The sequence below is a fragment of the Larimichthys crocea genome, chromosome VIII (assembly GCF_000972845.2).
Source record: "Larimichthys crocea isolate SSNF chromosome VIII, L_crocea_2.0, whole genome shotgun sequence".
NCBI classification, from domain to species: Eukaryota; Metazoa; Chordata; class Actinopteri; family Sciaenidae; genus Larimichthys; species Larimichthys crocea.
This window is the reverse complement of record NC_040018.1, coordinates 18,208,095-18,233,288: the sequence shown is the minus strand read 5'-3', so window position 1 is coordinate 18,233,288 and position 25,194 is coordinate 18,208,095. Positions and strand designations below refer to the sequence as shown.

At 39.9% G+C, this 25,194-nt stretch overlaps 1 protein-coding gene across 1 annotated transcript in view; it reads left to right on the top strand.

Annotated features, from left to right (window-relative positions):
* Nucleotides 1-2,214: 2,214 nt before the first annotated feature.
* ush2a (Usher syndrome 2A (autosomal recessive, mild)) overlaps nucleotides 2,215-25,194 on the top strand; it is a 195,514-nt gene continuing 172,534 nt past the window's right edge. Inside the window, exons 1-8 of the mRNA XM_027281636.1 lie at nucleotides 2,215-2,288; nucleotides 2,384-2,551; nucleotides 2,645-2,875; nucleotides 3,423-4,198; nucleotides 4,760-4,974; nucleotides 5,126-5,344; nucleotides 9,514-9,682; nucleotides 22,871-23,006. Of these exons, the coding sequence (XP_027137437.1) occupies nucleotides 3,593-4,198; nucleotides 4,760-4,974; nucleotides 5,126-5,344; nucleotides 9,514-9,682; nucleotides 22,871-23,006 (1,345 nt within the window). The 5' untranslated portion in view covers nucleotides 2,215-2,288; nucleotides 2,384-2,551; nucleotides 2,645-2,875; nucleotides 3,423-3,592. The remainder of the gene's footprint in view (nucleotides 2,289-2,383; nucleotides 2,552-2,644; nucleotides 2,876-3,422; nucleotides 4,199-4,759; nucleotides 4,975-5,125; nucleotides 5,345-9,513; nucleotides 9,683-22,870; nucleotides 23,007-25,194) is intronic.

Genomic DNA, 25,194 nt, shown 5'->3' with positions numbered 1-25,194 from the left:
TCACTCTCCACCTTCCACTCTCTCCTGTCCCTCTTTCTTCTTTTTCCCCTTCTCCACCCCTTCCCTCCCTACCTCTATCCTAGCCCCTAGCCACCTCCCCTCTCCTCCTCTCCCCTCCCTTTGCTCCTCTCTGCCTGGTATTGATTAGAAGGCGAACCTCTAATCTCCTTAAGGTCATTAGGAACACTTAATTAAAACCTAGTTAGAATGCCTTTGTTCAACCAAAGCAAATTGCAGCTGTTCAAACGCGATTAGTATGATAACATAAAAACTTGTCGGCAGGGAAAAATATAAGAGAGGGTCTTTTTTTGGTAGAAATGTTTGCACAATTTAAATGCAGAGCTGTTAAGCACACAGTGGAAGTCTGAACTACTGTATACTTGAGCTGTGTGTGTGTGTGTGTGTGTGTGTGCGCGTGTGTTGAGGGGTCATTTAAATTTAAAAATGTAATTTAGAATACTAAAAACTGGATGTTTTATAGGCCTGAAGTAAAAAAAGACCAAGTCTAATATATAATCAGATATATAAGATTTGTTGGTGACAGTTTTTCTCAGTCAGTATTATACACCCTCACTAATATCATGTACACATATAAATATGTAGAAAAATATAGATTACCAACCATGTAAGGCATTCATGGCAGCTATAAAATGCATAGTTTGGTCTCTTTTGGATACAGGACTTCATCACAGACACATAATGTAATTAGTGATTCATGGTTAATTGTTTCCAAGTCCCAATTAATAGCACACATAGCAATGCATCCCTTGTGACTGCCATTAAATTGCTGACAGGGAAAGACACAGCTCCTTTGCCTCCCCTTCTGGTATTCCTGCAAATTAAATGGCCTTCTTCTAAGACACCCCTCGTGTCAGCTCTATATTACCAGTTCATGTGGAGATACAGAACTAATCACAATTTATTCTACTAAGTGATAGAAGGCACACACAGGGACCATCAGTAAATACTGAGCGTGGAATGACTGATTCAGATCTCAGATTTGCATCCTCCTTTTGAAAATTTAGTTGACCCCTGCAGAGAAGTGTATCTAATTGTATTTGTAAATGCTTTATTTTGATTAATACATCTCCTTATGGGTGACATGGTGGTGCAGTGGTTAGCACTGTAGCTGCATAGCAGGAAGGTTTTTGGTTTGAACACCAGCTGGGACCTTTCTGTGTGGAGTTTGCAAGATCTTGCTTCTTCCCACAGTCCAAAGACATGCACTTAATAGATTAATTGGTAACACCCATGTGAGCGTGGATGGTTGTTTCCAGCCCCCCACAAGCCTGATGTATGGATAATCATCTGCCTACATTTTTACTTTTATTATCTATATATTTTTTTGGCTATTGTTGCCTTCTTGTAATGTAATTTTGTGTGGTAAAGAGGGTTCTTGTTTCTCGGTATCAAGGAAATGGAACAAAAAGGGTTAAAGGTCCACTGTGTAGAATTTAGTTGCATCTAGTGGTGTAATCACTGCATTGCAATCTCCTTACATCACCCTCACCTTCCTAGTGTAAAGGAGAAACACTCAAACACTTGAAAGGCCATGTCTAGAGTCAGTATTTAGTTTGTCTGTTCTGGGCTACTGTAGAAACATGGTGTTTCAACATGGCTGCCTCCATGAAAGAGGACCTGCCTCCACTGTAGATATAAAAGTATAATATTATAATAATATATAATATTTAAGTAATACAAATAAAAATATTCTTTTTATACATGCATTAAAACATAGCTATGAATATTATATTCTAATTCTGCTTTATTCTGAAAATAAAGGCCTCAAATCTTACACACTGCACAGGTAAAATAATAAAGAGATTTATTTATTCAATTTAATTTGATGAAACTAAAATTATTAAAGCATGTACACATTGTCTTTTTTTTTTTTGACAAATAGCTGTGGTGTCAAACGATGTCTCAGAGCACAACTGAAATGCTGATGCTCTCCACATACTCTGAATTACAAACTGAAATTCATGATCCCAATGAATTAATCATCTTTTCCATGTATTTTTGTTTCATTCTGTTCTTCCATAATGCATTAAACTCTAAAACGGTGATGTAGTTTTTCAGTAAAATAAGCAAATTTGACAGATCAGTCCATCTAATGATTTTCTACTACCCACACTTTGAGTGGCCGGAGAGGATCACGGTTGCCTAGCGACGGCAGTAGCGTTCCTGTTCCCTGTGAGAGCCACTTGTCTCAAACACAGACACACGTAGGTGATGGTGGTGGTGGTGCAGGGGGGTGAAGCATTACTACCAGCCAGGCAGGCAGGAGGGTAATTAGACTGTTTAAGTCGCATATGAATGCATGCATCTTTTCTTTTTTCCATAATAGATACAAAACGGATATGTCGCACTGTTTGTCCTCAAGCCACCTCCAGGGCTCTCAAGTTTCCGTTACTTGGTTCTCAACAGTGTAACGTTACATCACCATCCGTTACTTTGTACCCAATATCCTGCCGCCTCGAGCGCTGCTGGCCAGATGGCGTCTCGCGGTAATCTCCTTAGCGCTGCGTGCAGCATGTTCTGAATGAGAGAGGTAAGACAACAACAACAACAACAACAACAACAAAAAAAAGCTTTGTCAAGTTCAGTTGTGCTGTCATACAGTTTTGTTTTTAATCTGTCGAAGTGCCGGGTGCTGGGACGACGGACAAAATAACTCAAGTCATGTTTGGGAAGGACTATTTTTTTCAACAGGAGCCGTGTCTGCTGACAGACAGGTGTGTGTGTGTGTGTGTGTGTGTGTGTGAGTGCAGGAATACAGGTAGCTTGTTTTCGTGCCAGAGCAACAAGTTGAATGTGTCTTGACGCTGCGTTTGTGATGGGGATAGAGCTTTGTGCTGGGAGTCCGCAGCGACAGGTAACCCACGAGAAGCTGCCACATATTTTAGCATGTTAACGATATCTGCATAGATTTACACATTTGTACGGCGTATAGCCCCCACCGTTATTCTATACACCGCGGGCTTTCCTGTTTTCTGACGGACACTGCATGCAAGAGGGTCCAAGTAATTCAACACTAGAGATGACGGCACTGCTGACCTCTTTTTGTGTGTGTCAAAAATGTGAAATTGAAGCTGATAAGTATTGTAATGAAGAGAGCTTTTGGCCTAAGCCTCAATTTCCAACAAACTTGTGTGAGAACCCGTTCAGTTTGATAAATACCTATAGGCCAGATACCTGACGAAAAGGGGGCATGTTTAATTTAATGGAAAATGAAGAAAAGAGGAAAGCAATGTAGCAGTATCAGTTGAGCTGTGCCTCCATCAATCTGTACATGATAGTGTAGGCTTTGGCTAGGGAATAGCCTGCATGGCATTTCACTCTCCTCAGATTTGTCTCATGTTGGATTTTTGGTCTGACCACGTCTCTCTTTCCTTCTCTCCTTCTCTCTTTTCCCTCCCTAGATTGTGAAATCCTACCTATCATGTGAAGGCTTTGGTTGTGGTTTGTGTGTGAGTGTGGGTGTGTGTGTGCGAGGGACAGAGACAGTGTAACAGAGAGCTAAGCTTCGTAGCCTCACCCCAGGGGCACTGGCCTGTAAAAAATGTCCCTGTAACCCTGGAACCATGAAACCATGACAGTCATCACTTATTCAAGTGCTGCTGGAAGGCTTCCGAAAGAAATCCAGGTTCTTGAACATCCCTGTGACTCCGGGAATGTTCCAGTACCTCTGTTCGAGATTGTAGAACCTCGTACCATGCTGGACCCCTCCGAAAATCCAACTCGAGAACCTTGTGGGGTCAAGGGCCAGAGAAGGATTGAACAGGGAGATGACGAGAGAGGAGCAAAGGGAGGGATAGTGAAAAGGAGGAGACAAACATGGGTGAGAGGATTCAGCAGAGAGAGGATGAATAGAGGAAGGAGAGAGGAGCAGTGTAACTTAAGGAATAAATGTAACAAGCAAGTTAGAAAAACCCTAAAAAGTGGGAGGGAATGTGTGGAAGGAAGGCACAAGAGCAGGACAGATGTCTCTTGGACAGGTGAAATCAAGCAACGGGAGGAGAGGATGGGGGAACGGAAAAGATGGCCTGTTTTTCCTCGGCCATTTCACCTGAACAACATTACTGAAGGAGAAGTGACGAGCGGGACAATCACAATGAAAGGGATGAGGAGGCATCATATCTTTCTCTGGTTCACTCTCCTCCTCTTCAGCCTGTGTCCAAAACCTGCTTCATCACAGGTAAGAGTGGCTTTCAAGAGCCAATTGTAATTTCAGATTCAAAGACTGGAATAGTCACGTTAACAAACAGTGTAGTGTTTATGAATGATTTAATGACTAAAATGGCTTTTTTTCACTGCAGATGTTTTGACTTGTCAGTGCATAAAAATCATCATCATTAATGCATGAAATTGCATTAATGATGGCTCTGTTCTATTCAAGTGTCCCAGTAAGTGTGACAGCGAGCCAGTATGCACAATACCAGGACCTTACAACAAATATATCCACATGTACTCTGTTAAAAAAATTATTGATATTTTTATTGAACATACCTGTCCTAATATATTTAAAAATGTATTATATACATGACTAAATAGGCTATGCTAGATCTTCACTCTATTCTATAACTTGTAGGCTGTGTCCATTTTATAGAACTTTGAATTGCATGCTCCAAATTGCTAAATATGGCATGACAGGGCGTTTATTCTACCTAAATCTCTGCAGCTACAAAGTGAAGTAAAAGTGCAAAGAGACTCAGATTAAATAAAATGATAGCACTTCTTAAACTGTTTTCATTCTTAGGGACGTTTCCCACGAATGGAGAACATTGCTGCCTTCAAACCCGTGTCCACTTCGCCGGCTCGTTCTACCTGTGGGGTTCCAGAGCGGAGCAGCTACTGTCAGTCACCGTCCTCTCAGTCTGAGCTGATGACTTGTTCTCAGGCCTTCTGTGTCCATGAATGTTCCTATAGATCCTCCACACCCCCGTATGCCCCATTGCTACTGCCTGCACACAGGTGGGTGGATCAAATTCATAGTAGAGTTATTTTTCATTTATAATGACTTCTGACCTTTTGGTCAGCAAAATAAAAAACCTTGATTTAATTTGTAAAATAAGTTTGGTCACACCACCTTTGAGAAAATACTGACATATTTATACGCCATCAGGGGTACCTGTGTAACAGAAGACAGTGATGACACTCATCCTGGAACTCAGACAGAGACTGGAACCACTACCAGTTCACCAAGGGTTTCAGGTGGATCCAGTAGCGTGCTGTTTCGGCCAGTCCGGGATGGATGTCTGGTCTCTCCCCCTTCACAGAATCTAGGAGCGTTGGGTTCCCTCACCCTGGCATTGTGGATAAAACCAAGCTCTCCTGGAGAGATGTGAGTTTAATTTTTGTAATTTCAAAGAAATATGAATAATCTGTCAGTTGCATAGTTGGAGATATAAGGTAGTTAGACCAGGTGATGACCACATTACCATCTGCCTGTAGAGGTAGGCATAAGGAAATGACGGCTGGTGGGCAGGTACAAAATAAGATACAGATTATATATATTTGAAATGAAATAATGTGTTATTCAGTTAGACCTTTTTATTTTGTTTAAGTATTCATTTCACACACACATTTCACACTCTTAAAGATGGTATTTATTTGTTGTAGATCTGTTTCACAGTGACATTAAAAGAACTGGCTCCAGTTTGATGCCGAGAACAGTTTTCTATTGTGACCATGTCCTCTCCCTCTCGGAGTACTGTAGTTCTTCTCTACTTGTTTACGGGTAAAGCGTTGTAAGACTGTAGACGTCTTGTAGAAGTTCACCAAATCATCAGTATACCAGGTTTCAAGCCTTTGTGTTTGCTACAGTGATCAATCAGTGACAGCTCAAAAAACAGCAGTATCAGTTGCTAAAGAGGTTAGTGTAGATTTTTTTTTTTATTGAAAGAAGAGCAAAGAGCAGCGCGGAAGGATTTTCTTGCTCTTTTTTTGCTCTTCTCCTGACTCGCTTTTGACTACAGTATGTGGTTTGTTGGTCTGATTGATTAAAGTTTGACCATGACAGACAGTGATAGGCAGATTGGTTCATTGCTCACCTGACCTGTATGTTTTTTAAAGTACCTGCCCTTTTCCCAGCAGGACAACTTTCCAGATGGTTTTGTGTAACTGTATATATTAAAATCCTTGGTTTTATTTGTGTGTAATAAGTATGAGTCATGGTTAATGATGAACAGGGTCCTGTGCCACGATGAAATATAGCTCCCTGCTGGCAATACACTGCTGCTGTGATCTTTAATCAAATGCTTGCTCTGATGTGATATCTAATATGATTTTTACACATTAAAAACATGGTTAAAGTCCTTTGATACTGATCCCACAACAAGCAGAACGGAGCAGCCAGGTCAGGTCTGGTCAGGTCAGTATCATTATCAGGAAATGTTAGCCAACAACTGGCTGTCATGTCCTGCTTAGACGTGTCGTGCGTGAGCGACAGCGTATAAGAGTGCGCTGGTATGTTTCAGGCAGGGCTCGGATGGTGCAGAGTTACATACGCTCAGATCAGCTTGCAATCACACACACTCAAACACACATGCACACAAGGCACTTGCACACTCAAAAAGAGATCAGTTGGCTTTGCTTGGCAACCCTATCTCCTCCAGCATACAGCGACACTTAAAGTAGATTGCTCGAACAACATGGGTTGCTTTGTCATGAAACTAAAAATAGACTAAACTTACTGTATGTGATGTTGCCTTGGTTTGTATTTGCTGGTTGAGTGTTTGAGTGAAATGTAGCTAAAAGAGTAAAATCGATGCATCGATCGGACCAGAGATATCATCTTTTTTTATTCCATGCACTCTTTCTCCTTGTCAAAACTTGGTGCCTACATTACCCACAATGTATTTTGCAGTCAACAGTTCAGTCAGAAATTTTGGTCTGCAATGTTAACTCCACACCCCCAGATTTCTTTCAGATTTTTAGTCTGACTCAAGTGACATAACATAAGGACATTTATCAGACTTCACACAGCTCCTTCTGTAGACAGCATTATTCACATAAAAGTAAAAGTCTTCAAGACAGTCTCTTCAATCACTTTGATGGGTGAAATTGGTCTACTTATTGTAGCTATTGTCTTCTAACTATAGACTAGAACAATTAAATAACAGATTAGCTAAATTACTTGATAAAATTATGTAGTAAACGTGTCTTTTAATATGAGCTTGACTGGGATGAACAACAGACAAAAAATGATTTTATGCTGGTAGATTAAACAAACATTTTGAATTCACTGCTATGGTTTTGTTGGGCTTTCATGAAGCAAAGTCTGTCAACATTCACATATAGCACAATGTGCTGAAAAGATGAACATGACCAATAATAGGTAGCTGTAACCACAGTAATGAAATACTGCAGTATGGACAAGACAACCACTGGGGATGGCAAGCAACTGGATGTGACGTCACATCACTTTGTCAGTTTTATAAAAACAGAAAAGGGTCCCAGAGCAGCTAGGCTGAAAAGTAAGAGACACTGCAGAAGTACTGTCTAAAACATTGGATGATTCTCTCTCTGCTATCACTCAATTTGCAGAATCACAAGCACAAATGTATACCATGATCAGATCTGAGAAGAAAGTCCTGCAGCTTCTGCCTCACTCGCTCTAGAAGTCCAGACTGGAAACACCGGCAGTTTTTTAACAGAAAACTCAGACTCAGGCTTGCTAATAGCTAATTATACTAATTTGCCACAGCTCACTGGTGTTTTGGTTTAACGAGTGACCCTGTTAACTGGCAACTTTCAGACAAATTTGTACCATTGTTAACACCACCATTGTCATTGTTCCGCTGAAAGTTGCCAGTTAACAGACAGACGCAGGACGAGAGTGAGTGTGGGTGATAGTACAAGCAAGTACTCAGATAAACATCAATGCTAGACAAGCATGTGTGTTCCGATCAGGTAAAAGTGGGATTTGGAAAGTGGGGGATCCCTAAGGTGTAACTCTTTGGGCCCTCTCTGAAAACCTCACTGAAGCTATCTGTAGTGATAAAACTACACCAAGCAGTGCAGTTATAATTAATCATCTATATACTCATATGCATACATTCATATTATTGCACTCAGAGTAAGCTAAGGAGTCGTCAACACAAGTAACATTATCTTCACTTCACCTGTCTGCCTCTACTCCATGCAGAGCTGATTCTGGTAACTCACTGGATGTTCTTTTTAAATGTTGCCGTCAGTAAAGTTTAACTCTGAGAAGAAGAATCAGACGGAGATCAAATCACTCCTTTACGTTCATGCTGTGATTTTGTTTGTGAAGTTGTCTGTCTGGGGATTCAGATGACAGACAAGTCTTGTTGTCTTGGTCTGCCGAACATGACACCTGTATAGTTGAATGCATCTGAATGGAAGTAATATCTCTCCCCTCTCTCTCTCTCTCCCTCTCTCCCTCTCTCTTTTTGTTGCTGTCGTTGGCTATCAGTCTTTTGTTGTAGAGACGATCATGGCTGCCATCAAAGAAGCCAGATGAAAGGAGGTCTCTATCCTCACCTCTGTCCATCTCTCCTCAACCCCTCTCTTTTTGTCTCTCCCTCTCTCTGTGATTTCACATCCCCCTACCCTCGTCTGAACAATGAACAGAGCAAGCCACCTGTTCTTACAAACTGTAGTTTTTACTATACCATGGCTTCACTTATAGAAATTGATTATGATTATTATTTAAGATTGGTTACATGCATTTGACCTTTCCTACATCGGCATGTCATAATTACAAGCCTTATTCGTTGTTGTGTTGTTGTTTTTTTTTCACATTACCTCAACTGTCACCTTACCTTATCCTAACAGCATATGAAACTGCCACATTTATGGATAGAGATGGAAAAAGCTTGTTGGTTCCAGCTTCATGTGCTGGTTTTCCTAGTCTTCTATGATAGGAAACTGAATACATTTTATAGACCAAATGATTAATCAATCAAAGGACAATAATGGCCAGTTACAGCCTTGAATTACATCAGTATTCTTACATATATATCAAAAGTTAAAACATAGTCAATCCAGTAAACCACAATGATGTAGTCGTTCTAAATAACAACTTGTATTTCTTGTTGCACTTATTATCTTCAGTCTATCGTGTTTCTCCTCACATACACATACACACAGAGACATACATACGTATGGTCTTTCTCTCATGCATACATCTATCTGTGATTTATGGGGTATGCGGCTCTGGGTTCATAAAAGCCATGATTTCCCATAAAATGTCAGCGATGGTGGTTAATATGACACACGGAGGGTGTGTGTCTGTGTCTGCACCCAGTGTAGCAGCTGAAAGCTGGCAGTCATGTAAAATATTGATATTCCATGTGTAAATGTCAGAATGAGAGACTGCGTGCAGTGGCACTCGACTCCATGGGTCCACTCTCCCTTCTGTTTTCTGAGTTAAGTTGTAACAAGTTATCTCTGCCAAGTATTAAAAAGGCCCATCTGGACTATCTATTGCTGCTGAAATCATTCTCTTATTTTATTTATATGTGTGTGTGTTTTTGTTTCCCTTAGGATGCTGCTGGAGAAGAGCTCAGAGGAGCGGTTATTGTTTTCTGTGACAGTGTCTGAGCAGGCGGTCACCCTGCGCTATGGTCAGTCCAGCAGTCAAACTCCTCTGATGGTCAGCTTCAGAACAGAGGGGAGGATTACAACGAAGAGGTGGACACACCTTGTTTTGCAGGTAACAAATCTCAAGGATTCCTGTTGCCATAGTCGGTCGCTATGAGAGGCACATAATTATGAGTTTATGTGCATCTCTCGGTGTGCTTGTCACGTGTGCATGAAATTGAATCATTCTACCTTAGAAGCAGCATCAGGTTTGTGTTTACCTGATGGCATGAGGATTGTCAGTGGTCTCTTTACTGTCTCTTTATCTTCTTCTCTGTCTGTGTTTCTCTTTCATTCTCTGTTCATATCCTTTCTTCGAGCCAGTAGTTAATTATACTGGCAAACATCTGTTTTGGCACAGCTGCTCGGGCCAGGGGCACACACATAACATCAGACACACATACACAGACAACATTTAAAAAATGTGCATGTGCGTTAAACACAGACATTTGAAGTTTTAATTCTGTTAAGTTATTTAATTGTGATGCTTGGATATGTTTTTAATTGGTGTTTCTTTTCAGATTTTAGTTGGATTTGAAATGAAAAACTGAAAAAAAAAATATATAGAAAATTGCAAATGTGTGAAAGATTTAATATTTATTTCCTTTCTTTGGTGTTTTTTTTTTTTTTTTTTTAATTTCTTCACAACCAGTTGACCTCCATCAACTAGAAATTTTAGAAGGCACCAGAAGTTAGACATACAAGGCAGTCGTGAACAAAAAGAGGCTTTCATTAGCTGTGATCATTTTAAAATGGCAGCAAGTGAAGTGGAGAGAGTCTTGAGGCCCCAAATGAATCTGTGTGTGTGTGTGTGTGTGTGTGTGTGTGTGTGTGTGTGTTTTTCTGGTCCGCTGAAGAGTATCATTTTACAGATTACTCCATTGGACAATCTTTCTCTTTCAGCATCTGAATAACACCTGGGCTTGTAGGAGAGAAAACATGGTCACCATGACAAGCCTTATCACTACTGTATAAGTGTCTGTAACTTATGTATTTGTCTACTTTTAATCTGCGTAATCTTTTAACCTTTTGCTTGTAAGCTTTTTTTTTACATTTAGCCTGCAACACATTTTAACAGTGATGACATTTTAAATCATGAATTAATAAAATCCATATCTTAAATGATACAAAAATGAAACAAACCAAAAAAATAAGGCTTGGGGTTAAGGTGGCCTGGCTTGTTACACATTCCTCCCTGTTAAATCTCTACAAACAGATACGCTTATGAATGCAGAATCTGCAAGTGAGGGACCAAGATTTTGGCACTGTAAGTGGTCTGGTTTCCGTTTTTTAGTCCGAGTAGTATTGATCAGTCACATTTCAGCAGGCTTTGGTTGCAACAGTCTGTGTGGAGAGCAAAAAGGGGCAGAGCACATTGGCTGAAATGTAATCTTGGAATCCCATCAGCTATCATCTGACAACAATTTAGATTTTCATTAGCTTTTTAAAAAGGTTTCTGCATTCATACGCAGATATCGGAGATAAGCGGAAATGTACATTTCACATCATTCTCATGTATCAAGTTGCTAATCAGACTACCGAGGAAGTCTTGGCCCAGATATCCGCTACACTGGAAGTCCAGAAACATTGGCCATTACCCCCACAATAGCCAATGGGTAGAGGTTGTTCCCTGTGAAACCACAACTTTTTTTTTTTTTTAACATTTCTCTGCATTTAGATTAAACAAACGAGATATATCAGTCATTATTATTATTATTTTTTACTGTAAATCTGTTCCCTTGATTACTTATAATCAGTATCTGCATTGGCCTTGAAAATAGCTAAAATGCGGATAGCTAATGTAATATACTGTATATTAGCTGCAGTTTGATTTCAAGCACGATTCAAAGCTAGAGGGGTAAATGAGGAAATTATACATGATGACCATTTCTTAAAAGGAAAATGATTGTGCCTAGCTACAAAATCTAACTTGACAGTTTAGTTACAGTACTGGCTAGCTGATTGGTGTTGATGCCTGGTACAGTAATTTGGCAGTCCAACGTGTTGTTGGCTAAATGTAGTGTTGCTGATGGCTCAATTGCTAGCAAGTGTACAGTATGTGTGTATGCCCTGTAGGGATCAGGCTTTTGTACATGTCCATGTAGGCACGGAAAAGCGTAAGGCTTGTAGGTATTTTCCTCAAAGTGTGTTGCGTTGGTGGTTGGTGGCTTGAAGGTGTTTTGAAACTTTTCGTGTGTGTGTGTTGTTTCGTTATTCTGTGAATCAGTCTGCCTTTTGTTTAATAGTATGGTGATGTGATCTGCTTTGACGATTCAGAAGAATAACATAATCATCCTTGACACTCAAACACGTTCACATACTCCAATTCTCATGCATGCACACACACTTATCTACCCGCTCTCTCGCTCATACACACTCACAGTTCAGCGGTAATTTGTAGCAAACTTGTCAGCCACAATACAGACATTACCCTATGAAGGAGCTGGGTAATTTAGAAACCTTTCTTGCACACACAGTCCACACACACACACCTCCCTCACACACACACACACACACCAGTCATCTGTCATTTGAAAAGATCAAAACAACAAAAAAGACAGTCAAAAGGAATACGGGTTTCCAAGCGCCAGGAGCAGTTCACACACACACACACACGCACACATGTACACACACAGTGCCAGGAGCAAGGTGCTGTAGGGATGCTGGTGCTCCCTAGGTAGTTGTCTTATCTGATTATGGTAACGATGTAGTGAATAGTGGAGGAAAAGGTAGCCTGAGGGAGGGAGGGACTGAGAGAGGAGAGATGGGGAAAGTGAGGGAGGTGGCTCAGTGTGGTTAAGTGATGGTTATGGATTCAGTTGACTGTGGGACTCACTTTCCTGTATATTTCTGCAGAATGTATTACTAATCTGTACTAATCTGTTCTCCTTGTACATACAAACTACAAATGAGTTAGTTTATGCCTCTCTCAAAAGTCAACTCTTGTGTGTGATCTTAATTTTGAAGTATCCCACTTTGAACTGTTGTATTATTATAGTGAAATGGGAAGAAACATGAAAACAACATTAAAAGGGACAGAAATGGTGTTAAGACGAGAAAGAAAGAGTTATTTTAAATATTTAAATAGCTTTGGAGTACTATCTTTTGGAGTACCAGTGATTGACTGTGTGCCTCGAGGACCCCCAGAGGGGTCCGTCTGGTAGTGCCTGAGCAAATCAGCATTATCGGATGAGGCAGTGGCAGGGACAACTAGTCACACTGGTCCCATCACGACCCAACACAGCAGCATGAATGTTTAACACACTCATTCTCTGTTTAACACAATAGTGATGTACGTTCTGTCACATACACATACACAGAGTAATGGTTTGCTTCTTACCTGTTGCTCAGGACAGAGAAAAAGAGGAGAAACAGAATTGTCATAGTGAGTTGAGGTTAAGTGAAGATTACAAAGTGACACACACACACACGTCTTTGTATTTATTGCAGGGAGTGAACTACTATCTAATCTACATTTGTTCTCTAGACCCTGACAGCTTGTCTGCTTCACTACTCTGCTCTTAGACAGTTTGGCTGCTGAAACTTCTACTGAATGCCATAATAACCCTAATGAATGTTTTCACGCACAATTACTCTGGAAGACTCTGGTCTGTGTGTGTGTCTGTAGAAAGACTGGTCTGGTCTTAGCAGAAGGAGACTAATTTGCACTGACTGATCTGATACCACCACAGTCTTTCCATCTCTCTTTCTCTCTTGCATAGATGCATGTGCAAATGCATCATTGCTTAAGACTAGTTTTGTCTTTCTTTCTCCATCTTTCATTCCACATTCCTCTTCTTTGTCCTTTGTCTGTATCTCCTGCAGACTCTGCTTTCTCTTCCTCTTCCTTACTTCTTCCTCAACTCTTTTCCTCTTTTTCTGCTCAACACATATTGTCTGATTATTGAACCCTTCTTATCTACCTCGAGCTGTACCTTAGCATGGGTTTGACACTGCAACAGAATTAATTACATTTACCAGTACCTATAGTATATATAAACATATACACAGGCAATGACTTGCCTTCTCAGCCATAAGTTTCCACTTGTCTCCATAGGCAAGACAGTTGAACTTGAGGTTGTTACATCAATTTGAGACTTCTGATTATTTTGCAGAAATGTAAGTAGAACTACAGCTGTGGACCATGGTCTTAAGTTGAAGATCACACATTTACCTGTGACCAGTAATCCTGAGTGGTCAGATGTGTTATGCTTAGGTACTGAGTGGTAGAGGATTGTTGGTGTACTTCTGCTGTGGCAGGATGCTCAATGAATGTAAAATAACTATAAGGTGTGTGTAAGTATTTACTGTAAGAAAATAAAGTCACATTGAAATTTAAAGTAGAATCAGGAAAGGGATATTTATTATGCAAATGACTGATGTCATATGCATTAGCCGAAGCTGAGCTTAATAGGAAAGGCAAAATTGTGACAAACACACATGAAGACTCACTGTACACCGTCTCATATACTTACCCCCATGCTTTTCTCTCTGTCCCACCTGGAGTGACAGAGACAGATTGTGAGACAGACTGAAAGTGAATGTGTCTATGTCAATGCATGTGCACACACCATGCACGGAGGCACTTTTTGTGCATGTTTCTGTAGGCTGTACGTGTGTGCTTGCGTGCATGCCTGTGCACTAAATACAAGTATATTTATGTGTGTGTATGTCTGATTGTGTGCATGTGTGTGAAGGTGAGGCAAGGTTGTTATGTAGGGGTGAAGCGGACACCTCTACGGTAGCCCTCTGCCTGCTGGCACAGGAGGCGAAAGGGCACGAGACTGGCATCAATTACATAGTGAGAGAGGGGGAGAGAAAGGTGTGTGTACGTGTGGTGGGGTTTGAGATTTTCTCTCTTTAAATTTATTTATTTTACATCAGCGTTTCATGCCAGTGTGCAGTCTGGTCCAGCTCGATAGTGAGAGCAAGGCACTAACACGGCCAGGGTTACGGGTTTCATTCCCACTGGAGCTGTGAGATATGAGCGCTAAAAATGTATGCAGCAAGGGTGCTGCAAGGTGCTTTGGATAAAAGGATCCACCAAAGAGCATATGTTATGTTAACCTTCCCTTTGTAGAAATTTCCATGCTTAAGTAGGAGGTGTATGGCATAGGTTAGTAACCCTAAGAAACTTTAAAAAAAATAACCAGAATATTATAAAGAAGATGGATATTAAACTAATGTTCCTGCCTGGAGGTAGATAGATGAACCTGACTTGTACCTATGACTTTAATACCAGCCTTGACTGAACCTGACTGGTACTGACCCGAAACCAACCTGACATACAAACTGATAATTCTCCTTTGTTTTATTCTGTCTTCCTACTGGGCATTTACTGTTTATCTGCTTACAACATATTACATATTTGGATGCAGACTGTTGGAACAGACGTAAGGATTCACTCATATGATCCACCTATATCTACTCTAGTCCACTAGACAGTTTCATTTTGTCATTATTAATAACATTTTTTTTCTGGCAACAGTTACATTAATTCAGTCACGTTATAATATAATAAAGAATTTCCAGTGACTTCCACACTGTGACATTTAATGATATCACGGGTGGGGGGAAAAAGAAAGAAGTGCAATGGTATTATTATCATTATCCACAGATACAAAAAATTAAGGTGTTACAATCAGAAGTGGGAGAGAAAGCGTTGGATCGGTACATCCTCAGTAAAAGAGAAATTTCTTCATGAATTGAAAATAACCAGACTTGAACTTGACTAGAGCTGGAAACAACCTGATACTCAGGACCCGTTGTGTAGCAGAAGTCTACCTGGTGCATCTAAGCCATGTTACTAAATCCTATTTGATATGATATGGTGCTATATAAATAAGATTTAATTTAATTATTTCTGCATGTGTCTGCTCTTACTGTGTGATACTGTATGTGCTCCTCCTTCCTTTTATGCTCTCATGTTAGTCTTGGTTTTGTTGAATGGGAGCACTCCTTGCTTTCTGCTCGGAAAGAAAAAGTCTTAGAGACTTATGGTCTTTATTAAAAGGTTGGTGTGTCATCTTATATATGTCCCTTCTCTCTCTTTTTCTCTCTTTATCTTTTGTCTCTGCTTTTTTTTTCTTGAAGATGATTTTCTCTTTCTCCCTGTCTCTCTCTCTCCCTGCCTCATCTATCTCTCATTCCCTCCCCCTTTTCACAGTCTCTCCCCCTCCACCTTCTTTGTCCTTCCCTCTTTCCCTTTCATTTTCCTTACACACACACTCTCCCTCTCCCTCTCCATCTCCCTGGGGACAATTTTCTTTTCTTAAATAAACTGTCATAGCTAGTGTTAAAATATGGGCCTTACATGGAGTGAGCGCGGCAAGGCAAAGGCATGGGGCCCTGGGCTGGTATAAAACATGGATAATATGCTGTGAGAGGTAATTGTATCTTTTAGCGCTGAGATGAGTAGAACAAATGTGTCTCCCCTCCATCCTCTCTCTCCCTCTCTCTCTATTCCTTTTCCTCCTCTCCTCCTCCTCCTATCACTTCCTTGACACACTGCAGCCGTGCTAATATGATAGAGAGAATATTGGCTGTACATCAGAGCCGCTAACAGTTCATAGTGGGTAAGGGCAAGTATAGAGGGGGGAGAGAGGACTAAGGAGAGGGTGGGGCTTGGATGGATAACAAGGGGAGAGAGAGGGATAACAGGATAGGGGGAAAGAGGGAAGAAAGGGTCAGTATGCCTTGAGATGCAAACGTGGAGAGCTGGAGATGCAAAAAGTCATATTACTCACTTTGCATGTGCAGGACAGGAATGTCGTCTTAGGTTTAGATGATCGTATTCCAGTTGAAAGTTTGTTGCAGATTTCAATTGCACCAGTGGTAATGGAAATCTAGTGTTGCTTTTGACATCCACAATATGAATGTACAAACACCATTTTGCACCATTTCATCTTTTCTTTACCACCTATCTACCTTTGTTGTCCTGTCCCAGGTTCGCTTCAACTCAGTGTCCCAACTTTTACATGGTGTTTTTATTCAAAGTATTTCCACATCACACTCTACCCAGTTTTGACAGGACCTAGATATTACTTGAACTAACATAAATTTTGGTTTTGATATGTCTCAACGCGATCAAAACCAAAATTGTTTTTAATAACACTGACTTGTTATTAAGGTGCCTTGAGCAACGTACCTAACCCAGGGCTGCTCCTCACTCCACCATCTCTCCACATAAGCATGTCTATGAGGCCTTTGTGTATGTGTGGTTGTATTTCGGGCCTATGTATGTAAAAACTTGAGTGAAAAAAGAATATCCCTTCAAGGTATAAATAAAGTATATCTTCTTTTTAAATGGTATTTTTGTGTGGAGTAACAATTCATTAACTCCCCCTTTCTTCCTATTTAATTCTTCCTTATTCAAACGACTATATCAAGAACCCTTTTGCCACGTCACTTCTACTTTGCTATTTTTACTTTACGGAATATCTCTTGCTGTGTCCATCTGGCCACTTCCCTCATTTACAAAATTCACAAAACTCCAACCTCCCTTCATCATGTCTCTCTTACTTTCTCTTTCTTTCTTCCTGTCTCAATGCTTTTCTGACCCTCCCCCAGTGACAGCTTCACTGGCTGTGGAATGAGGTGTGTTATCAGTGAGTGGCATGTCAGTCACAGGGCAACACATCCGGAGGAGAGCAGTTGTGTGGAGAGAGTTTGGTAAAGCTGGGATGTATGGGGGCAGAGACGGGTAGTCAGGGATTAGAGGAGGTTAAAAGGAGAGGAAAAGATAGGTGAGGAAGAGCAGACAAGCATGAGAGGAGCAACAAGAGAGTTGAAGTGCTGAGAAAAGAAAAGAAAACATAGTTGAGCAGAGTTTAAAAGGACAGTTGGAGAATAGAAAGTTGCAAAACAGGAACTTAAAATATAGGATTTTAGAGGTGAAAATGGATGAGACGATGATGAAAAGTTGAGTTAATTGTATGGATATAGCCCAAATCTACAAGGTGTCCAGAGAGACCTTTACAATTTGGATAACATAAAACACACTCTCTGTAGATATTCACTTTTTAAAGATATTTTTTTGGTGTGATTTGAACCCTGGGATGCTGCAGTGAGGACTGAGCCTCTGTACATGGGGTGCACATTCTACCTACTGAGCTAACCGGCGCCCCAGCTTTTATTTTTTATAAGAAAAAAATACATGAAAAAAGTCTTTCACAGTACAAAAACTGGAGTAACCTCTAGAAAAGCAGCAGGGGAAGGACCCCTTTTTCAAGATGGACAGAGATGCAGTAAGTGCTGTACTGTATGTACAGAGTAGACAGAAAAGGTGGGAAACTAACCAAAAAAAGATTAAAGGGGAAACAAACAAGGGGCATAGAGGATGTGAGAAGAAGAGATAAAGAAGTTGAGACGACAGCAGATGTTTGAAACACTATTTATGTGTATAAGAGATGAAACTGTTCTATAAAAATATAATTAGAAAGGAGCAGAGGAGCTGATCTACGGAAGCGCATTGCTGCTACGCTCCAAAAAATAATTTGGCACAGTATCACGTAATTACATAAAAAGTTTGAAAAAGTTGAAACATGACCCTCTTGAGGTTGCATCGTTTCTTATTGATCTGATCTCAAGTGAAACCATACTTGATGTTTTCACATTATAACGTGAAAATATCACCATATCATGAAATAACTTGATACTTTCACGTTATAACGTGATAACTTCATATCTCGAAATAACGTGATACTTTCACGTTATAACGTGATAAATATCACATTATAACGTGAAACTTTTCACGTGATTACGTGATACTGAGCCAAATTATTTTTGGGAGGGTGGCAGCAATGCGCTTCCGTACTGATCAGAAGGAGTGAGTGAAAGTGGGAAATATATGAGCTCTCTGAGCTCTTCCATAGAGCCTTGCAATGGTTTAGCCCTTAGTAGACTAATCAGACAGCAGTGAAATATGTATCTAGAATTGGTTTCTAGTATTAGGCATACTTAAGGTTCCTGTCATCTACTTTGACCTCAAGCTGTCAAAATAGCTTTTCTTCACATGTAAATAAAACGTTATCTTTAAATGAATGCTGTTTGTGGTCTGTCAGATGTTTGGATAACCCCTTTTTTAGGTAAATCTTTGTGCTGTGCTAAACTCTCCTTCACTGATGAGTTGAAAAGCTTTCATCTGCAGCTGCAGTATGACAGCTGTCTATTTAAAATGCCCCTACATTTTGATTATGACAACAAATGATATTCAGTAGGAACAGCTTACAGGCACATGAGTATATGAAAGTTATATGTTTGCTTAAATTGCTGAGATTTTAACAAATCTTAATATCTTGATAACTGTTGGCTATCTACATCTTTTATGTACAAACTATCTCACATTTTACCATTCAAACAAAAAAATGTGATTAAACAGGTGACATATACGAAAGAAATCTGTCAGTTGTACATAATGCAGAATTTTACCATGTGGGTGTCTAATCCACAATCCACTCAAAGCAAGCTTTTCTTTTTTTTGTTCTTTTCTTTTTTTTTTAGTCTGCAGACAGTTTTGTTCAATGCTGTTTACAAAGGTTCTATAAACCTCTATATTGTGGTTTCTTACCAATGTATTATTGGTAAAATATTTTTGTACAGCAAAGTTAATATTTCTATTGTCTCTTACTTTTGTGGCCTATAGCTACTAAGTGAGTTTCGAAGCAAACACTGCTGTCCACACTGTGTACTGAGCCATAGCTTGGCAGGAGTGTGAAAATCGAGAAGAGCTTTAGTCAAAATGCCAGTCTACAGATCACTAAAAGCTTTCCTACTCAGGGTTTCCCTGGGCTTTTAGAGAGGCTTAGGTGGTAACATTGCCAGTGGGGTGAGTTTTGCACGGGAAAAAGGTGCTTGAAAGAGCAGAGAAACCTTTAGGAACACAGTTACAGGAAATTGTTTAATAAGGAAAGGATAATAATAATCCCTCAGAAGAAGAGATATAAAAAATGTTATGGTACATTTCATTTGGTGGTCAGGTAAAACACTTGTAGCCTTCACTATAGATGATGATACAGTACATGGACATTTTTTTACAACCATCAGTTTGATCACAGAACAACAGAAGTCATAAAATCATTGCAGAAGTTGAATTGAATTGAAGGTGTCTATTGAGTTGATGTGTTGTGGCTTTACAAGAATGTTGCAGGAGAAAACTCTCGGCAACTAGGCCAGGCACTAATGGAGTCATGAATGGTGGCAGAGACCACAGATGGTGCAGAGGTTAGATTCAGTATCGCAGCTGGCCAAGGATTGAATCCCGCTGAACCCATCTCTCCTTCCAGTTTCACCTTCAGTCTTAATGTGACAGAGAGTTTAAGTTTGCAGGAAAGAGCAAAACAGGAAAAATAAATACCACAGTAATCATGAAACTTGTGTGTATCTAATTACTCTTGTAGGTAAAGTTTTCATTATTATAGAAAAACGTGTATATATAAAGATGTTATATTTTAGAAACTGTAATCAAAATTATTCAAGGATCTGTATGTGGGATTTAGTGGCATCTAGTGTTCACCCTCTCCTTCCTAGTATGACGGAGAAACTATGGCAGCCATGAAATGCACGAAAAACGATACTTTATTGATCCCTCGAGGGTAAATTATTTTTTCACTCAAGTTTTTGCATGCATTTGTACCCAAAATACAACCCCACACAGGAATAAATGGCAGCCTCTGCTCCACCCTGAGAGCAGTTAGGGGTTTGGTATACCTTGCTCAAGGGCACTTCTGTCCACCCTCTGGAGCCCCCTAAATCACCTAGAGCTTGTTGTTTTGGGTTGAACATGATTATCTGGCATGTAAAAATATAATAATTATTAATTGTGTGAACATAATAAACTACATTTAGTGATCAGTACTTGTGGGCCAAGTACTTGTATTGCATGAAGTGATACCACTGTAATAGCGCTTTAGTTAAAAGCCCCTGCAGAATGCAGATTTCCTCTATAAAGGGAAGAGGATAGCTTAAAGTAGTCATTTCCTTTCCTCTGGACTTAGTGGATACAGTCCAAATGAGACTAGTTATCAACACTAAAGAATTCTCCTTTTCCTCTTGTTTTCCTCCGTTCCTAAAGAACTCTGAAGTTACACTGGACAAAGAGTGATGGAGGAAAGGCGGAGGTAAAAATACAGATGGATGGGGTAAGGGGAAAACAGAGGGAAAGTGTTTGTGAAAGCTAACAAAGGGGAGTTGGCTGTGTTTCAAAAGGGCGCGTGGCGGCTAAGGAGGATGAAGCACTTCAGGATTCATTTACATCAGGCCTGACAACTGCCTCACATCTCTCCAAGAGCCACACAGCTCTGGCTTAGAGATTCCTAAAGAAGGCCCTTCTTCTAGCTCCCTCTCTTACACCCGCTCTCTGACTTTTCTTTTTCTCCCTCCTGTCTCTTTTTTTCTCTTTCCTTTTTTTACTCTTTTTCTCTCCTGCGCTCTCTCTCCTGCTCTCATGCGCTTGCCAGTCTTCAATCAGCCATCATGAAAGTGTCTGTCTGGGCGTCTTAACTATCCTCTGAGAGGCAGACACTTGTCTGGGCCTGCCTTCATCCCCTAAAGGCGTTTTTTGACTTGGACTTATTTCCCTCCTCACACCTTTTCAACTTCCCTAAAGAGCTGACAACAACTGAGAGCGACAGGGCACGATAAACATGAGGGAAAGAGACAGGAAGTGAGATGAGAGGGAGAAGTTGTCTGCTGATAGGGAGGAGAAAGTAAAGATGGTTATGAAAAATAGGGAGAGAGCAAATGAAAAGGAGGTGAGGGAACTCAAAAACAGAAAAAAAGGTGAAGGAATCAAATGACCTCGTAAGGAGGAGAAAGGACGAAGCAAGGAGGACCAGAGCAGGAGAGAGGCGGAGAGAAGGGGACTCGAGTAAGACAGGGAGAGTCACGTTTATCAGTGGTCCCACAGTGCGCTTCCCTAACACAGGATTTGGAGATGAGGTAAAGGGAGAGAGTAGGACAGGGCACATTAAAGTTTTTTTGGTGGGGAGAGCCCCTCTTATAGAAGTATCTTTCTTTTTGCCTGGGTTTGATGTGAAAGGGAGCCGCTCCTGCTTTGACGGTGTTGTCTGCTGTGCAGTTTTTAATATTCATGCAGTAGATCGGGAAAGGAGAGAGGAAAGGAGTGGAGAGGAGATTTTGGTCAAACAGAAAGCTAATTTGCGACTGAGGCAGTTTAGCCTGAGGCTCTTTCTGCTACGGGGGAAATGAGCTGGAAGATTAGCTGTATGTATAATTCACACACACACACACACACACACACACACACACACACACACACACACACACACACACACACACACACACACACACACACACACACACGTGCATAAATATGCAAAAACACACCAATGGTGTGTGCATACACTTTTGTAGATAGATGCACATATGCACACACAGAGCAGCTGCTACTCTCTCAGAGACATGTGTTACAGCAGTAACCTGCTGCTGGGCCTTTACTGTGGCATCTGCCCCTCAGGTCACTCCCTTTTAGGTGTGTAGGATCCACTGTGGTGCTCAGAGACTGGTAATGGTATCCAGTGATACTTTCTTTATTTATTGATCAGCTTGTGCTTGTTTTTTTCCTCCCAAGACCTGGCACAAAGTTTACATAGATGTTATCTTGTTCTTGTTTTCAGATGAACATAATCACACATGCTTCATCCTAATCAAATGTTAATACTTTGACAAGGGAAACTAAGGTTTTTGGTTCAAAATGTTTTTTAAACTTTGTTTCGGTTGACATAGTGTAGCCTCTACACTTTCATTACACTTTCCCTTTGATCCTACAGAAAATATATACTGTTCAATGCTTAAAGCTACGCACAGTAAAGAGTTTGCACCTTCATAGCTCTCTGTTTGCTGAGAATGTTCCAAATCAACTTTAGGTCATTTATAGCTGTTTTGCTCAAATTATTGTGAAGCAGCTTTTGTTGCTATGTGCAAACACAAACTCCCATCACAAGTAAGATGAGCAACTTCTGTAGATAGTTTTACCATTATTGTACCATTATTAACAGTTTTTATTACTAATATTATCCTTCTTATTTCTGTATTTATCTCTTTCTTTTATTTCTGTTTATTGCTTATGTCATCTGTCTTTATACCTGTGTTATTAATTAATGTCTATTCAGCTCTATATCACTGAGCTGGATTTGATGTTATGAAAGGTGCAATATAAAAAAAGTATTATTATTATTATTATTATTATTATTATTATTATTAAATTTTTTTTTTTTTTCATTCTGGACTGGCTGATTTCCAGGTCCATGACAGACGTGTGAGTCTATTCCTGGATGGGCTTGAGGAGGACGGGACACCCTTTGACACACAACCTCTGACTGCCAGGCTCTCTGATATTAGTGAGGATGATGCCATGTGGGTGGGACTCAGCTCTAACGGTAAATATGTTTGAGTTTTAGTATTTTTGTTTTTATATCTTTGATGTTACATTGTTATAGATGTTAGATCCAGATTCCACAGTGATACTGCATCATATATATATATATATATTCTGTAAAAAATAATGTTCCAATACTGCTGTGAATCATCACAAATCAGTTGATGGTGTTTGAAAATGTTTAAAATCGCTGAAAACTCAAATCAGCTTCGCCAACAATCCTCCACCTTAACAGGGACCACCGTCTGTTTTTTTCCCTCCAGTGAAGAAAAATTGCCTCTTAGTTTATCTTATCTGTATATCTAAATATGGTGTCAATGACCACTCCACCTTCATTTTCCTCTCAGCCTTTATCCCCGTTCAACTACACATCTGTGATTGATTGGTGGTGCCTGTGAGCCGTCTCAGAGTCAATAGGAGAGAAATTGAGAGAAAAATGATATCCGTTCATCTCCAGGGTGATAAACGAGTGTTTTTCTTCTCGTTTATCAGTCATTGATCCCTAGTTCACAGCAGGTAGCATCTGATCAGCTGAAGATCACATCAGTGGTGGTGATCAATACAAGTGATTGGCTCGCAGGTGTGTGTGTGTGTGTGCGCGTGCTGGAGGCTGTGTCTAGAATTTTGATCAGTGGATTGATTATGCGAATGCTGATCAGATGTATTGATTAACAACTATGTCTGTTTTTGGAGGGGCCCTGCTAACTGAAAACTGTGTGTCTGATAAGTAAAACAAGAAGTTGTCAAGAGTAGAGCTGAAAAGTCACTGAGTAAGTAATGGCATGATTGGTTCTATCAAAAGTAATACTGAAAAGTTGTAAATCAGCTGCAAATAACAGATCAATAGTAACTAAGAGAACTGGTTTAGTGTAGTGGTGTGGCTGTGATTTTTCAAATCACACTTGAGTAAGATGTTCCAAATTTCTGACAATATGGAACCTTAAAGTTATAATCTTAAAGACTTTGTCATGAACTCACACCAACTTTTTGATATTAAATAATGCTTAGTGTTTTTTCAGCAATAACCATTCAATGTATTTATTGATGATGCTGTTATTATTTTAATAATTATTATTTATTTTCTTTACAGTCTGTAATTACAATAATAATAATTTTAATTTAGTTCTGGTTGGTTCCTATGCCTATGCAAGATTCAAACTGCCTTCATGTGTATGAGGGATTCACAGTGCAGCATGTAAACCAACAACACTGTTTGTATTTTATCTAATTAATATGAGCCTCACTGATCTTCACTCTTCTGCAGCTGTGTCGGAGATGAAATAAGTTACTGCAAAAGCAAACCAAACATTTCCTACTATTGCTGCTTCACACTAACAGCACAGGACGGCTTTTTTTGTGAAGCAGTCACAGGAAACAAAATGTATGTGTCACTGAAGTTAGTGCTGACAGCAATTGTTCACAAATATGTGTACAAGGGGGATCACCTGGTAATACGCTGAGTTATTCGATTTCAGTCTATGGCTCTTTGCTGAATGTCTCTCTCCTCCAAGTTTCTGTCTCTCTTTGGCTCTCTCTCTCATAAAGTTTAAAAAAAATCGATGTACAAAATACAACACAGAAGAAATGAACCCTTTGTTTCTTCTTGTTTCTCTAATCCCTGCCATATTAAATACTGTTTGGCTGGAAAAAAATGACAAGCATGTTTAACTTCTGAGTGAGGTAACAAATCTTACTATGCCCTGCTACATGAAATTAGATCACCGTTGATCATGAAATGATGGCAAAAGGCCATAAAACAATCTGAGTTTGGTTGCACTGTAAACAGATAAACCATTTGCTCCTCTGTTGTATTTATATTGTAAATGACTTGGGATAAAAGCACTATATAAAATGCAGTCAATTTACCATTACTGATACTGTTTAAAAAATTACACAGTTACAACTTTAAAAAAAAGAGGAAAATCATCTTAAATATTGAAATTGACAGGGCTAGTGAAGGACGAAAAAAAAAAAAAAAAAAAAAAAAAAAAAAAACACATAACTGTTAGTTGTCCGTGTTAACTCTCATCAGTTCTAACAACACAAAACAGAAATGGAAACTGAGAGCGATGGATGACAGAAACTGAAACAGAGAGAAGACAGACCTACACAGAGAAGAGAGAATTAAGGCTTATACCTTGCATCATCCCAGTAACAATAGGGAGAGTGCTTTTCAGAGGAAGGCATAA